The 16,812-nt window shown below is 32.4% G+C and overlaps 1 protein-coding gene across 1 annotated transcript in view; it reads right to left on the bottom strand.

The window, feature by feature from the left end:
* The window catches only part of LOC139492907 (transformation/transcription domain-associated protein-like), an 85,613-nt gene that overhangs the window by 11,699 nt on the left and 57,102 nt on the right, over positions 1 to 16,812 (bottom strand). Inside the window, exons 59-78 of the mRNA XM_071281059.1 lie at positions 16,344 to 16,446; positions 14,282 to 14,392; positions 13,620 to 13,802; positions 13,000 to 13,149; positions 9,295 to 9,414; positions 8,551 to 8,694; positions 8,212 to 8,352; positions 7,668 to 7,826; positions 7,329 to 7,420; positions 6,705 to 6,840; positions 6,389 to 6,493; positions 5,891 to 5,986; positions 5,308 to 5,426; positions 4,857 to 4,974; positions 4,136 to 4,251; positions 2,953 to 3,064; positions 2,442 to 2,656; positions 1,890 to 2,078; positions 1,534 to 1,682; positions 499 to 630 (exon numbers count right to left, since the gene is read on the bottom strand). Coding sequence (XP_071137160.1) covers positions 499 to 630; positions 1,534 to 1,682; positions 1,890 to 2,078; positions 2,442 to 2,656; positions 2,953 to 3,064; positions 4,136 to 4,251; positions 4,857 to 4,974; positions 5,308 to 5,426; positions 5,891 to 5,986; positions 6,389 to 6,493; positions 6,705 to 6,840; positions 7,329 to 7,420; positions 7,668 to 7,826; positions 8,212 to 8,352; positions 8,551 to 8,694; positions 9,295 to 9,414; positions 13,000 to 13,149; positions 13,620 to 13,802; positions 14,282 to 14,392; positions 16,344 to 16,446 — 2,690 coding nt within the window. The remainder of the gene's footprint in view (positions 1 to 498; positions 631 to 1,533; positions 1,683 to 1,889; positions 2,079 to 2,441; positions 2,657 to 2,952; positions 3,065 to 4,135; positions 4,252 to 4,856; positions 4,975 to 5,307; positions 5,427 to 5,890; positions 5,987 to 6,388; positions 6,494 to 6,704; positions 6,841 to 7,328; positions 7,421 to 7,667; positions 7,827 to 8,211; positions 8,353 to 8,550; positions 8,695 to 9,294; positions 9,415 to 12,999; positions 13,150 to 13,619; positions 13,803 to 14,281; positions 14,393 to 16,343; positions 16,447 to 16,812) is intronic.

Below are 16,812 nucleotides of genomic sequence, written 5' to 3'. Positions count from 1 at the left end.
TTCCTGAGAAAAATGTGACGAAAATTTTCAACTTGGCTATCATGTGTATAATCATACAAGTGTTCGGTAAACAGGAAGTCGATGAATGATGAATCTGAAAATATATCACACGGAATGGCTGACATATATAAATGTTGATACCAAATTACAGAAAGGGTGGATGTGTAGTTCCTGAGAAAAATGTGACGAAAGTTTCATGGGACGGACTGACTGACGGCCGGACGGACTAACAGTCAGAGGTAAAACAGTATACCCCCCTTTTTTGAAAGCAGGGGTATAATTAGCTGTTGACGATTTGGATGTCACAACTTGACATCATTTGAGTTTGAAATATGGTTTAGCCAGCTGTTTTGGACTTCTTAATGTTTTAATGTTGTTAGGGTTACTGTCTGATTAAGATATGAATACATATCCTTTTATTCATATCAAAGGCAGTAAAGGTTATTTCAATAAGATATTTAGTTTGAATTAAATCCAATATTGTAATATATTATTTACTTGAGGACATAGTTGGCTCTGGAGTTGTAGGTGTACTCAAAGATATTGATGTAGAGACTGCTGCAGCAGACGTTGAACTCTGACCTGCAGTAGTAGTTGCAGGTCGACCTTGACCATTATCTGTAGTTTTGTCTAAAAGATAAATGTTATTCATACAACCAATAGTGCTTGAATTAACATACTAAAAGCAAATCATTCATTAGCTGAACATAACAGTAAAATATTTTGTTCATTATTGTTAACAAAAAAAAACCACTTGAATATATCAAAGTTTGTGCACCGATAAAAAAATAGCAGTTAAAAATCTTTACAGTGACTTGACTGTTAGTGTTGTTATCCACCAATTGCAGCTCATTCAAAATTATCTCTCCATGGAAACTTCCTACAAACATATTGCAATTTTACACATATAATACTGAATATGAAATGTTTTAATTCATATAATGTCTGATTCTTATGAATTTAAAAGACTTTTCAAAAGAAAAACTATATGAAAGCTTAGTTTGGACATTTTTACAGCAATTCAAAATAACAAGTTCACCTTAAGCATGGTAATGACTATAATGACTCTAACTGATAGACTAATTTTGTCACAACATCATTAAAGTGGAGTTTAAGTCTTATAGGATTGTAAGTATGTTTTATTTTATCACCTTGCACTTCACGACTTCACTGTGGTTTTCTACAGCAGTTGGTTCAAATTTCTGACCAGTTGAACAATTTGGTTTAATAAAACAAATTGCAATTTGGTCAAAATTTTGAATGAGTTGCAAATAGTGGATAGCAACACTAACAGTCAAGTCACGGTAAATGAAATCAAAAGTTCAAGTACAAGAATTGATAATTTTGTGAAAAACATTTCAACAGGCTGAGCTTATAACTTGTATAAAATGCCAGTTTTTCCTAAATATATCTTTAATGTAAAAATATCTATATGATTCCAGTTCTTTCAATATTCTATCAAAAAATAGACTGTTCAATAAGAAATTGCAAGTTACTAGTAAGTTTAAAGGATATTTCTTTAGGAGTACTTACGTCTTTCCCTCTGTTCTATTTTTAGTGTCAGATACAAGGTTCTGATAGGGAAGTAGACTGCCTGAGGATACATACGTCCAACTTGACTCAAAAGGTTCATAATCAACCGTCCTTCACTTCTCACCAGACAGGTTAGCAACTGAGGTATCCTTAAATCAAGAAAATTATTTGGTATTATAATTATTTTTCATAATGTACTAACTTTTTTCATTTCGTATGACATACACAGAGATCTTGGATCTTCATAGTTAAATACAGAGAAAAACAATACACTTGGAGAACATTTATATCAAATCCATAATGTAGATTAAATATTAAGAATTCTTATAAACTGAGATAATATTTAATATAAATACCATGGAAGCCACTGAATTGGAGGTACTCCAACACAATATTTATCTACAGCTTCAGCTAATGTTGACTTCTCATCATCATATGTCAGAAGCCATAGAACTTTGGCTAAATACTTCCTCGACTTGCTTTCATTCTGGTGTCGACAAGCATGTAGGAAACAGGTTATAGCAGATACACCAAGGTTTAGTTGTCTGCAAGAAAACAACATACTTTTACTATACATATTATCATAATTGAGATCTTGTCATTGGAAACCAGATGAAGTTTTTCAGAAATATATTCCTAAAAAAAGTATCATTAAATTCATTCCTTTTCCATGTATTTATATCAAATCCTTGTTTAGTTTGTATAGTAATTATTTTATGCATTAACTATATAAAGCTGAACTAAGAAATATTCCTCATGAAGTCAGAAGAAAATGAATCAAATTTATCTTCTTCTTTTTGTTTTATTTAAACATATATTCAATACTAGTATGCCACCATTAAATAGTGCCTAAAATGTTTTGTTCTCCCTACCATCAGTAACCATCTCTCATACTTAGTTCTACTTACTTGCTATCTCTGGTAAAGACAGTTTCTAAGTAATCTCCCCACAGAGCCCATGCCTTAACTAATGTGTCATGCATCTGTACTGCAGCAGAGAAGGCTTTGTTAGCATCGTCTGATCTTCCAATCTGAGCAAGGAACATGCCCTTCAGAGCATAAAACTCAGCTGTAAACTCTTTGGTAAAGTACTTCAAGTTTGTTGATTCAATCACTTCAAGTCCCTGAAAACAAATCAGACATTTTACTTGCTCATTTCAAGATTTTACCAGTTGTTCCTTTTTTATTTGTTATCAAAGACTTATGTCTAAATGCATACATTATTTTAAAATATATTCTTGTTTAAAAATCACACAATCAAGCATTCTTATGTATCCTGTAAATAAAGTTTATTAAAAAAAAAACGCACTTTATCATTGTTTTGTGAATGTTTAAGAATAAAGTGGGAACTACTCAACATTTTTGTCCAATATCTAATTCAATGTTCTTTGTTACTGATTTCTATTAGCTGTTTATTTACCTCATTCAGTTCACTTTTGCCCATGGTACCAGACATTTGAAGATAGCACTTTACTTGTTGTCTAATCTTCTGGAAACAATCAACAATAGGCACACTAGGAATTGTGTGGATTCTAAAATATAAATATATCATCTGAATTAATATCAGGCTATATTCTCAATAAGTTCATACTATATGATACTTTTTTAAAGGAAATTAAAATGTATTTAAACAGGTTATTATCATTTTTAACTTCAGATATAAATCTAGCATCAGTGTTGAACTAGTGTCTTGTTGAAAAGAGCTTACTCCCTGGCTAATTCCTAAATACATATTCATTTAGACGTGTTCTTTTAAAAACACGATATGCACAAACTATGCTCTTCAACTTCATACTTCACCCTTTGAACTATGATGTGTTTATAAGTCATGTAGTTGTTCCTAATGGGATAAGTAGAACCATTTACAAGTACCATAAGAGTGGTCTGTAGTACAACAAATTTCTATTTAGGGGAGGGGGCTGTTAATTCAATCCCGAAATAGATAAATCAAAATTCTAACATGACGTCCTTCAAACGCTTTGAGTACACACCCGTGGTAAAATATGAATATATTTCATAGGCTGTTCCCATTGTACCCCCACGTCATATGTTTTTGTATGAATGAGGAACCCGACGTCATAGAACGATGACGTAAGAATATAAACATTTTACGGGAAAATTCACGCTTGTGAATCCGAAAATCATCTCAAGGAAACGTAAACAAACGATGCTAAAATGTGTTATAAGCCATTTTTTTTTTTATACATGTTAGACATATAAGTAAATTATCATTTAAATTCATTCAAAACTATCTAAATACGTTTTTTTAAATAGTTAAAACATGTCACTAATTCAGTTTTCTCCGTTCTTTAACGTCAATTTAATAGTGCGTTTATTTATGAGAATGGCAAATATTTGCCTCCACCTAGAGCGCTTTGATCCAAAAGAATTGCCGTATTTGTCCTATCAGAATCGAAATAATTCATGGGGGCTTGAATATATCTAGATTTTACCACGGGTTGTCCCTTTATGCCGATATTTTACCCCTCGCTAACGCTCAGGGTAAAATATTTGTCATAAAGGGCCAACCCGTGGTAAAATCACGATATATTCAAGCCCCCATGAATTATTTCTTAAGTATATTATACATATAAATTACATACCTGCTGAGTGAATCTAAACAAACTCCTGTTAAATTATGTTTTCTGGCAATTTTTCCAAAATGGTTTATAGCTTGTGCTGAAGCATGAACTCCTAACATGGAATGGTTACTGTTTTGCTGTAGAAAAAAATCATATGTCTCTGACTAGTTTGACAAATGACAAGTCCAAACAATAGAGTTTTAAAAAAAAAGTCTAAAATATCAATGTGATTTCTTTTAAGTCTTTTCTCACAAATACATTTAAATGTAAAAAATTAAGGAAAGTTTCACCATTACCTGCGTATTCTATACAATCATTCAAAAATTAAATGCTTCTTTTTTGTAAATCTATTGGGGTGTAAAAGGGTTGACCAAAGAACATTATGTATGAAGCACAAAGGCCCTTTATTGAAAAATGTATACACAGTCAATGTTTTCACAGCCCTATAAAATTCCTAAAAGAAGTGTACAATACTTATAATTATATTTTGTTATATAATCAAGAAAACTTTATTCTATGACGTTTTTATTTTATCTACCTGTGCACTTTTTTGTGGAAGCTCGTGTCATTATGAATGTTACATTTCATTTTAAACTTAAGGTTGATTTTAGAATGACTTGAGATTGCTGTTAGCCAATGAAATTATTGTATTATAATGAAACATACATGTAATGTAATTATAAAATTATATTTTTTTTTAATTTGTTGAACACTTTTGAAAACACAAATTTGTAAAACTTACAGGATCTTGTTGAGCATGTGAATCATAGTGGTTGACAATAAACTGATAATGATGTTGTCTCCAGGCAAATATATCTCCCCAGTGTGACAGGTCGTCAGATATCATCGGTAATCTATTTCTGTAAAAATATAATATACATAAATATATCTTTCCCGTGTGACATTTCATCTAATATCATTAGTAATCTTACTTTAATGAGAGTAAAATATCATCATCTACCTCAACATTTTATCTTCTTAAGTACAAATAAAGGGATAAGAAAGCAAAATTGTTCAATTTAAAATAATAACCAGACAAAATCAATTTATTCATGAATCCAGAGATTTAAAAAAAAAGGCTAGTTATATACCATTCTTTATTTTTAATACTCTTTTTTTTTATCATCCTTGTTTTTTCATCAGTTGAAAGATAAAAGAACACTGAATATTGTAATAAGTAACCCATTTTTTACCTCCATGTTTTCACAATAGCCTTCATATCATGTAGACTAGAACCCCTGTTGATATTAGCTGGTTGTAGCCCTTGGTTTATCTGGGCAGCCTCTTGTAGTTCCATTATCTGTTGTGCTGCCTATAATATACAATAAGAAACCATTATTGATTCATAACTATTTTGTGAGTTACCAATTGTACATGAAATTAACTAACAAATTATCAACTAGATTTAATGTGAAAAATGAGAAATTTCAAGAACTATATATGTAAAGATCAAACAAATGTCAAAGCATTCTGATAAATTCACAGGGCCATAACTCTGTGAAAAGAAAGTGATCTGAAAAATAATTGCTCCCTCGATGTGCAAGTCCAAATTATACAGTATCTGTTAGATTTTACATAAAAGTCAAAACACATATTGGATTTAAGGAAATTAGAATGGTGGAATAATTTACATTGGAACTATATATGCTGCTGCTGTTATTAAAGTGGTATGGGAATAAAAACATGAATATTGGAACAAATTCAAGAGTGTTTTTTTTTGTTTTTGTGTTCTAGGTATTTATAACATAAAAGGCAGTTTAATGAACATATCTATACCTGTAGTAGTGGTACATGAATATGGGATACAATGTTAGGTAAACGTCTCCATTCCTTGATGGCTAACTGGCTTGATACTTCCACTAGTCTCTCAATCTATACACAATAAATAATAATTCATTTTAAAATCAACATCTACTTAATACTGGTATGTTGAGTGGAGAAAAAAATCTTCAAATAAGGATATCTTATGCATGCATGTTTGATTGCATTTTTATATTTCCTGAAATATAGCAAAAAATCTTGGGACAATATACAAATTCATAGCAAACACTCACACTAGTCAGTTGAGCCATAATGATAGCATTCCTTTCTTTGCATTATCAAAACCATTTACTAAATATATGTATGTGGAAAATGTCTACATGATTGCCTTCAATTCTGATCAAATTTGGTATTTTGTTTGGCATTCAGACCATACTAGTTAATCATCCAATAATATTAAATTTAAAAAAAATATTAATAAATGACACATCTAGTGTATATATGTGTCTATACCATGGTTACCATGTTAAGATGGTGTTCTTCAGGTTGACAGATGGCAATATATCCTCTGAATAAGTTCACTTTCCACGCTAATTCCTTAGGACAGCTTAATTCAACCTGTAAAATATAAAAATGGAAATTGAGTTGATACTTTTTTTTATAAATGTTAATATTGAAATCCCTATGGTAAACAAAATAATCAAGACAAAAAAATAACATGTGAATCAATTAAACTAATAATTTCTTGATCAATATCAGCAGAGAATATTGGCTGTAGGTTTAATCATATAATCATGGCTACAGTATTTAAACAACAAGATATTGATACCTGTGACAGAGCATCCTTCATCAGAGCCCAGTTAGGAACTCTCCAAGCACTTTCTAACACTAGATGAGGATTGGTATTTCCTTTAGAGTTGGCATACTCTAACATCAGGTCCCACTGGTTCAACTCCTTGGAACATCTGAATAGTAAGAAAAATATGTAAAATTTTGTCATCCCCATCACAGAATAGAAGTTATATAATTAATATAAGAATATCATATACATGTAATAGAAATATGGATGCAAACTGTAAATGAAACGATGTATGTTCTGACTATCAGGTTTTCTGTATATCAATACTGTAAAATATCAACTGAGAGACACAATAAAAAGCTTTTTGTCAATTGAGTGCTATGAATGATTTTAAAAAAAAAGCTTCATATTGTGTAAGGCAGCATATGTTTTACAAAACAGTATGATGAAACTCTGATAAAAGGTTTATATGGTTTTATTAAGTGATTTTCATAATAAGAACATGTTGTTTTGTTTCACCAGCAACCCAGAAGGGAACTATTAAAAGTTCATTCATATTTAAGAGTTGTAATAATTCATTAGATTAAATTTTATTACCTACAGTGACTACAGCAGATTATATTTGGTCATTAATTCATTTTTCTATTAACTGACCTTATCCAGTGTTCCTCCCAGAGTCTGTACTCCTGTAATACTGAGGGTGAGGCTGGTCCTGAATTATGATCCTGACGAGCCTTTGACATGGCCTATAAAAAATCAGAAGTCACGTGTGTAATATTATTTTCTTAGTACTAAAATGTTTTCAATAAACCACACATTGGTTAAATCCTACCATGTCTAAATTCATATGGAATGTTCTATATCACATTTTTCATGAATCTAAGAAAAGCTGATTTTACCATTTAACCTCATTATCTATGATATTTATCTACCACTGATTATCAAATCTTAAAAAAAACAATTAAAATACTTTAAGCTACAAATTTCCTTTACCTTCTCATAGTGGTCTTGTGCTTGCTCAAAGAAGCCATGCTGTTCATATGCTAATGCTGTATTAGTTTCATTAAACTTTGACCTCTTCTGCCAAATTCCTACCAACATATCTTCCTCTTTGAGTAATGCATACAGTTCACATAAGGCATCTAGTGATTCCTACAACAGAACAAACAAGGTCCATTCCTTATCTATGTATACTGATGTTAAAAAATAAAAGTCCCCTTAACAACATCAGATTGAGTAACTTTAAATCAGTAACAGGAGACAAGGCTAATTTGTTTTTTATTATGATGAGAGCCAGATTTCAACATTTCCATTCATTTCTTATGTATATGTTCCTTTCATTATTATAATGACATGGAAATCACAACAGTCACATTTTTTTAAAAGGCATCAGCGTGTATTAAAATACATAGTAAAAATACTTTTAAAACATTGGCAATATACTCCTGTCAATCTTTATCACAACTTTAATATGTGAAAACCTACTGATCAAACTATGATCTGGTTGACAAAGTCATTCTATTATAATTTTAATTACCTGTTGAGGTGAAGTGACTGGTTCAAATTCATATTCACTGATTGGTCGAGATTTGATGAGTAATGAGGCACCATTATCAAATGCCATTTGTTCAAGTTGTAAGCATGATCTGTGCCACATGTTGTGTGTTCTACCAAGGTACTGTCAAAATAAAACATTCATTTTTATTTCTGACAGGAATTAACATACCAATACATTTATTCAGATTTATTTCAAATCATAAAAATCAGACACCATTAGTTTTTTTTTCAAACAATGTAGATAAAGAGTTAAAGATTAAATGGAGAGAACACTAACATTGTTCCTTTTAAAATAAGCCTAGCACACATGATAACATACTTTCATGACACAAGCTCGTATTTGTACAGGAGGCACACAATGTGATAGTCCCTCTAGGAAAGTGTGTATAGAACTGGGATGACAATCTTTCTGTATCACATGACTTCCACTGCACATAAATGGTATTAATTCCCCACCAAGAATCTGTAACAACAAATGTCATTATTTAACATTTTAAAGATATCAATAACTTGGATTTACATGTCAAAGGTATAGTGATTGTAAGAATACTCTCTTTTGAACTTGTGCTACTTGCACTTCTTACCAGACTGAAGATCTGCTGGAGAAGATCAGTAAAACTTTACAGTCGATTTCATCGAGTGTGTAACCAAAGGTAATATCTTTAGTTAGCTTGCTTGTAAGCTGAACCTTGAAGTCATTATATGGTCAGGTGTTCTACCCTCCTTTCAAAGTAGTCTAGTCCAACAGACAGATAAATTGGTTATCTGTCAGATTAGTCTACTCTTAAAGTAGGGTAGTGTACCTAACCAAACGATGACTTCACGGTTTAGCTAACAAGCAAGCTAACCCAAGATATTACCTTTGGCTACACACTCAATGAAATGGGCTGTAATAGTTGAAAAATTTAATCTAATAAAAGAAATTGTAATTGTTCAGCATTTTGAATGAGCTTTAAAATAACACACAAATCATAGTAACAATTAATGTAAATTCAAATTTGATCCATGAATGAATAGCAGTTTGAGGAATTTAATTTATAAACTACAGAAATTAATTTCAAACCTGTTGTTGTTTCTCAGATAATATTTTCCATATCCTTGGAAAGAGATCAATCCATATGACATGTGTCAGCTCAGTGTTACTGTGATTTAACTGGGACAGAGCTCCTAGGTAAGATAATGTCTGAAAAAAGAAGGTATAGTTTATGTATTTATTTTGACATGATCTAATTATTACTTTGTTACTAATACCTTTTTTGCTTTGTACCTTTGTTCAAATCTATAAAAATAGAATCATATTTACTTTAATCAAAACAAATGGAACATTGATAAAATTTCTGGTCAACCATATTTCAAGGGAGCTAACTTGAAATCAATCAAGGGGTGACTACTTAAAGCATGAAGCAAAACCAGTCTTGTGTATTCTGGTGATCTAATCTTGAATTGTATCAATGGATATTGATTAACTTCTTTTTTAGTTATGTCTGAGTGTGTTTATCGATTTAGAGTTGACATATTTACCTTGACTTCCCTGCAACTCTCTCAGAACTTTGCCTGTCTCTGTAGTAAAGTGTTGATATATTTACCTTGACTTCCCTTCAACTCTCTAAGAACTTTGCCTGTCTCTGTAGTAAAGTGTTGATATATTTACCTTGACTTCTCTACAACTCTCTAAGAACTTTGCCTGTCTCTGTAGTAAAGTGTTGATATATTTACCTTAACTTCCCTACAACTCTCTAAGAACTTTGCCTGTCTCTGTAGTAAAGTGTTGATATATTTACCTTGACTTCCCTACAACTCTCTAAGAACTTTGCCTGTCTCTTTGGTAAAGTGTTGATATATTTACCTTGACTTCCCTGCAACTCTCTAAGAACTTTGCCTGTCTCTGTAGTTAAGTGTTGATATATTTACCTTGACTTCCCTACACCTCTCTAAGAACTTTGCCTGTCTCTGTAGTAAAGTGTTGATGTATTTACCTTGACTTCCCTACAACTCTCTAAGAACTTTGCCTCTCTCTGTAGTAAAGTGTTGATATATTTACCTTAACTTCCCTACAACTCTCTAAGAACTTTGCCTGTCTCTGTAGTAAAGTGTTGATATATTTACCTTAACTTCCCTACAACTCTCTAAGAACTTTGCCTGTCTCTATAGTAAAGTGTTGATATATTTACCTTGACTTCCCTACAACTCTCTAAGAACTTTGCCTGTCTCTGTAGTAAAGTGTTGATATATTTACCTTCACTTCCCTACAACTCTCTAATAACTTTGCCTGTCTCTTTGGTAAAGTGTTGATATATTTACCTTGACTTCCCTACAACTCTCTAAGAACTTTGCCTGTCTCTGTAGTAAAGTGTTGATATATTTACCTTGACTTCCCTACAACTCTCTAAGAAGTCTGCCTGTCTCTGTAGTAAAGTGTTGATATATTTATCTTGACTTCCCTACAACTCTCTAAGAACTTTGCCTGTCTCTGTAATTAAGTGTTGACATATTTACCTTGACTTCCCTACAACTCTCTAAGAACTTTGCCTGTCTCTGTAGTATAGTGTTGGCATATTTACCTTGACTTCCCTACAACTCTCTAAGAACTTTGCCTGTCTCTGTAGTAAAGTGTTGACATATTTACCTTAACTTCCCTACAACTCTCTAATAACTTTAACTGTCTCTTTGGTAAAGTGTTGATATATTTACCTTGGATTCCCTTCAACTCTCTAAGAACTTTTCCTGTCTCTGTAGTAAAGTGTTAATATATTTACCTTGACTTCCCTGCAACTCTCTAAGAACTTTGCCTGTCTCTGTAGTAAAGTGTTGATATATTTACCTTAACTTCCCTACAACTCTCTAAGAACTTTGCCTGTCTCTGTAGTAAAGTGTTGTTATATTTACCTTGACTTCCCTACAACTCTCTAAGAACTTTGCCTGTCTCTGTAGTAAAGTGTTGATATATTTACCTTGACTTCCCTACAACTCTCTAAGAACTTTGCCTGTCTCTGTAGTAAAGTGTTGATATATTTACCTTGACTTCCCTACAACTCTCTAAGAAGTCTGCCTGTCTCTGTAGTAAAGTGTTGACATATTTACCTTGACTTCCTTACAACTCTCTAAGAACTTTGCCTGTCTATGTAGTAAAGTGTTGACATATTTACCTTGACTTCCCTACAACTCTCTAAGAACTTTGCCTGTCTCTGTAGTAAAGTGTTGATATATTTACCTTGACTTCCCTACAACTCTCTAAGAACTTTGCCTGTCTCTGTAGTAAAGTGTTGACATAATTACCTTGACTTCCCTACAACTCTCTAAGAACTTTGCCTGTCTCTGTAGTAAAGTGTTGACATATTTACCTTGACTTTCTACAACTCTCTAAGAACTTTGCCTGTCTCTGTGGTAAAGTGTTGATATATTTACCTTAACTTCCCTACAACTCTCTAAGAACTTTGCCTGTCTATGTAGTAAAGTGTTGATATATTTACCTTGACTGCCTTACAACTCTCTAAGGACTTTGCCTGTCTCTGTAGTAAAGTGTTGATATATTTACCTTGACTTCCCTACAACTCTCTAAGAACTTTGCCTGTCTCTGTAGTAAAGTGTTGACATAATTACCTTGACTTCCCTACAACTCTCTAAGAACTTTGCCTGTCTCTGTAGTAAAGTGTTGACATATTTACCTTGACTTCTCTACAACTCTCTAAGAACTTTGCCTGTCTCTGTGGTAAAGTGTTGATATATTTACCTTAATTTCCCTACAACTCTCTAAGAACTTTGCCTGTCTCTGTAATAAAGTGTTGATATATTTACCTTGACTTCCCTACAACTCTCTAAGAACTTTGCCTGTCTCTGTAGTAAAGTGTTGACATATTTACCTTGACTTCCCTACAACTCTCTAAGAACTTTGCCTGTCTCTGTAGTAAAGTGTTGACATATTTACCTTGACTTCTCTACAACTCTCTAAGAACTTAGCCTATCTCTGTGGTAAAGTGTTGATATATTTACCTTAACTTCCCTACAACTCTCTAAGAACTTTGCCTGTCTCTGTAGTAAAGTGTTGATATATTTACCTTGACTTCCCTTCAACTCTCTAAGAACTTTGGCTGTCTCTGTAGTAAAGTGTTGATATATTTACCTTGACTTCCCTACAACTCTCTAAGAACTTTGCCTGTCTCTGTAGTAAAGTGTTGACATAATTACCTTGACTTCCCTACAACTCTCTAAGAACTTTGCCTGTCTCTGTAGTAAAGTGTTGACATATTTACCTTGACTTCTCTACAACTCTCTAAAAACTTTGCCTGTCTCTGTGGTAAAGCGTTGATATATTTACCTTAACTTCCCTACAACTCTCTAAGAACTTTGCCTGTCTCTGTAGTAAAGTGTTGATATATTTACCTTGACTTCCCTACAACTCTCTAAGAACTTTGCCTGTCTTTGTAGTAAAGTGTTGATATATTTACCTTAACTTCCCTACAACTCTCTAAGAACTTTGCCTGTCTCTGTAGTAAAGTGTTGATATATTTACCTTGAATTCCTACAACTCTCTAAGAACTTTGCCCGTCTCTGTAGTAAAGTGTTGATATATTTACCTTAACTTCCCTACAACTCTCAAGAGCTTTGCCTGTTTCTGTAGTAAAGTGTTGATATATTTACCTTGACTTCCCTACAACTCTCTAAGAACTTTGCCTGTCTCTGTAGTAAAGTGTTGATATATTTACCTTAACTTCCCTACAACTCTCTAAGAACTTTGCCTGTCTCTGTAGTAAAGTGTTGATATATTTACCTTGACTTCCCTACAACTCTCTAAGAACTTTGCCTGTCTCTGTAGTAAAGTGTTGATGTTCTGTTTTTGGTCATGTGTTTCCTTCTTTGGGGGTTCTTTACTACAGTTGTCATCTGATGTCACACCACTCAGCTCCATCTCTATCTCCTCCTAAACAATATAATAAAATATCCAGTGAAATAAAGTTCTTCAAGTAAAGATCACTTCCTTCACTTCAACATGACACAAACATTACTTTTCCTGTATATTTACTAATATAAACATGAAGGTGTATACTTTACTATTTGTATTAACATTAAAAGTGAATTCAAGAAACTGTATATATAGAGTAATTTTTCGCAATGGTCTTTGTTCATAGTTTTGTCCTTAAATTTGGCTGAAAACCCTTCACTGTGTTCGATATTTGCATTTCATGGACTTTTATATGGACAGTGAAATGTTCCCCTAATTGTAACCAGCTAAATGTTTTACATGAAAATAGTTCAAATTTTAACATTATTTGATCAGAGATCTCCTCAGGAATCTGGGGTTCATAATCTGGTATCTTTATCACAAAAGGATAGGCAATAACAATTAAATGTTGTAATCCTAAATATCTCTTTTTTTCAATATAACTATACCTCTTCCTTGTTAGAGTCTACAGATTCTACATCCATTGGTTCTTCTTTGATCTTCATCAACGTGGCAAATGCTGCTCTATCCTGGCTGTCTGCTAGGTTCACAACACTACTGGCTGATGGTAACAGGTTCATGGAGGATGAACTCTGAATGGCATGACCCGACACAGCAACTGAGAGCAAAAGCTACAAAAACAAAACAAGTGACAATAATCATTAACATTGAAAAATAACAATTCACTGTATATGTAATTAATAATGTGTTTAACAGAAAAAATGCTATAAAAGTCACTACGTAAAAATCATGTTGACATCACAGTACACTACAAGCAAGTTGATATTCCATTTGAAAAGGATTACTAAAAAACACATGCCAGGCAACAAGCTTTAAATTCAAATTATCACACAATTTTTCTATAAAACAATAGACTTATAAAGAAATACCTATGAACAGCATGATCTGGCGAAGTTATCAAAATACTACTTATAAATAGATTTTAAGATGAAAAATTGTATGATGGGTGTAAATGATAAAATTCAAAGGTATATAAAGTTGAACCATGTTATTTCAAATCCCATGATGCTATCTAAAAACAGAGGGAGAACACTGTAAAATGGTTTATATAATTATTTCAAATACTCTGCTAAATCTCAATATATCTTACCTCAGTACATTGTTTTATCCAGAAATGACTACTCATGGCTTCCCAATTCTGTGAACATGTTATATACAGCAGTCGGTCAAATATTTTCTTTGGTATACTACTGTCAAACACCTAATAAAAAGAGAATACTCTTGACTATAAAGATATAACAACTTCATTCAAATCAAAATAAACACAAGACAACATTGTGTACAATTTGGAAATTAGTATGGCGTTCATTATCACTGAACTAGTATATATTTGTTTAGGGGCCAGCTGAAGGACGCCTCAGGGTGCGGGAATTTCTTGCTACATTGAAGACCTGTTGGTGACCTTTTGCTGCTGTTTTTTCTATGGGCGGGTTGTTGTCTCTTTGACACATTCCCGATTTCTATTCTCAATTTTATTGGTATATACAATTGTTTTAAATGTCTCTGACATAAATACAATGAGATCTTGAATCACCATAGTAATTTGTTTTAATTCTCTAGTCATATGAAAGTACCACAACTTCCTCTTTTAGATTTAAATAACAGTTTCATATTAGTTTTGCAGACTTAAATCCTTTTTCAGTACATATATTAGATGTCATACTTAAATTGCTCATCCTTTTACATGATTTTACAAGAGGCTGTTACAACGACAGCAAACCGGATTTATTAACATTTATTTGTGTCCTGGCAATATCACAAAAACCATTACTGATGAATTATGTTCTAATTCGCCAAGCTTAACCCAACATAAATTATTTAGTCAATAAAACTCAACACATGTATACAATAGGAATGAGCTCTCCTTGTGAGTAGCACACTTTCGAATAATATGTATAACGAAACGGAAGGTATGCTACTCGGTAAAGGCAGAACGTCGAATAACTGGTTATAAAAATATCTTATATTTATAATGAGATTCTGCACGAGAATCACGATCCTACCCTCGTACAAACGGGTAGGATACCTGCATTGCGACATACAATAGCCAATCAAATCATACAATAACAAACCAGGTATGCAACCATGTGCTCATCAACACGTGTTGAACATAAACAAACACAGACATGTGCTTCTGATACTATTAATAAACATATTGGTGAAAGTGAAAATTGTCAATATCAAATTTGACCTTCATTTTGTAATCAGAATTAACATATTAAAATTTGAAAAGCTTAGATTGAATGGTTCATGAGTAAATGCAATAACGTGAATGGAAACGCCATTTTACGATTTTTCAAGAACCATAACTCCTAAACGGTAAAAGTCAAAATTGTCATTATTGAACTTGACCTCTATTTTGTCATCAGTAACATCATATAAATATTTTAAAAACTTTGGTTGAATGGTTCATGAGAAAATGCACGGACACGACTGGAAACACCATTTTTCAATCTTTCAAGAACCCATAACTCCTGAACGGTAAAAGTCAAAATCTTCATTATTGAACTTGACCTCTATTTTGTCATCAGTAACAACATATAAAAATTTGGGAAGCTTTGGTAAAACAGTTCATGCGTAAATGCACGGACACGACTGGAAACTCCAATTTTCAATCTTTCAAGAACCATAACTCCTGAACGGTAAAAGTCAAAATCGTCATTATTGAACTTGACCTCCATTTTGTTATCAGTAACAACATATTAAAATTTGGGAAGCTTTGGTAGAACAGTTCAGGCGTAAATGCACGGACACGACTGGAAACTTCATTTTTCAATCTTTCAAGAACCATAACTCCTGAATGGTAAAAGTCAAAATCACAATTATTGAACTTGACCTTCATTTAGTTGTCAGTAACAACATATTAAAATTTTTAAAGATTTAGTTGAACGGTTCATGAGTAAATGCACGGACAACATAAAAGTCAAAATCGCCATTATTGAACTTGACCTTCATTTAGTTGTCAGTAACAACATATTAAAATTTTAAAAGATTTGGTTGAACGGTTCATGAGTAAATGCACGGAGAACATTTGATTGCCACCCGCCCGACCGACCGCCCGAACCAACGGCCATACATCCCCAAATCAATAACTGACATTTTTGTCACAAAAATACGGTTAAAAATGTACACCTTCTAAATTAAAAACATACCTCGACAAATTTCTGTCTAATATGATGCTGGTTACATCTTAGTCCACCAAGGAAGGCTGGTTCTAATTTAGATGTTAATTCTGTTCCTATCAGACTCTGATCTCTGAAATGTATATATAACTTTAAGGACAAGGAAGAAGATTAAGAAATAATAAATAATTGTTAAATTATGATTGCATATTAATAGATAACAATGTTTATGCAGTACAATTTGTAGCTTAAGGTGTTACCTAACGCTACAGGGAGATAACTCTTGTAAAGTCAGCTGAACGTTTTAATTACATTGTGTTGTAAAAGGAACATTAAGCTTCTCAATGATCAAAATTGGTGTTTGTCTAAGTTTTTTTGTCAATTTTTCTGACAAAACGGATGGTTCAAAATATTTTAAATTTTTATATTTTTGTTAAAGTGTCAAAGTAAGTACTTTGACAAAATTTTATGAAAATAAAACGAGCCAAATTAATTTAAG

The sequence above is a fragment of the Mytilus edulis genome, chromosome 1 (assembly GCF_963676685.1).
Source record: "Mytilus edulis chromosome 1, xbMytEdul2.2, whole genome shotgun sequence".
NCBI lineage: Eukaryota > Metazoa > Mollusca > Bivalvia > Mytilida > Mytilidae > Mytilus > Mytilus edulis.
This window is presented reverse-complemented; position numbering and strand designations above follow the sequence as displayed.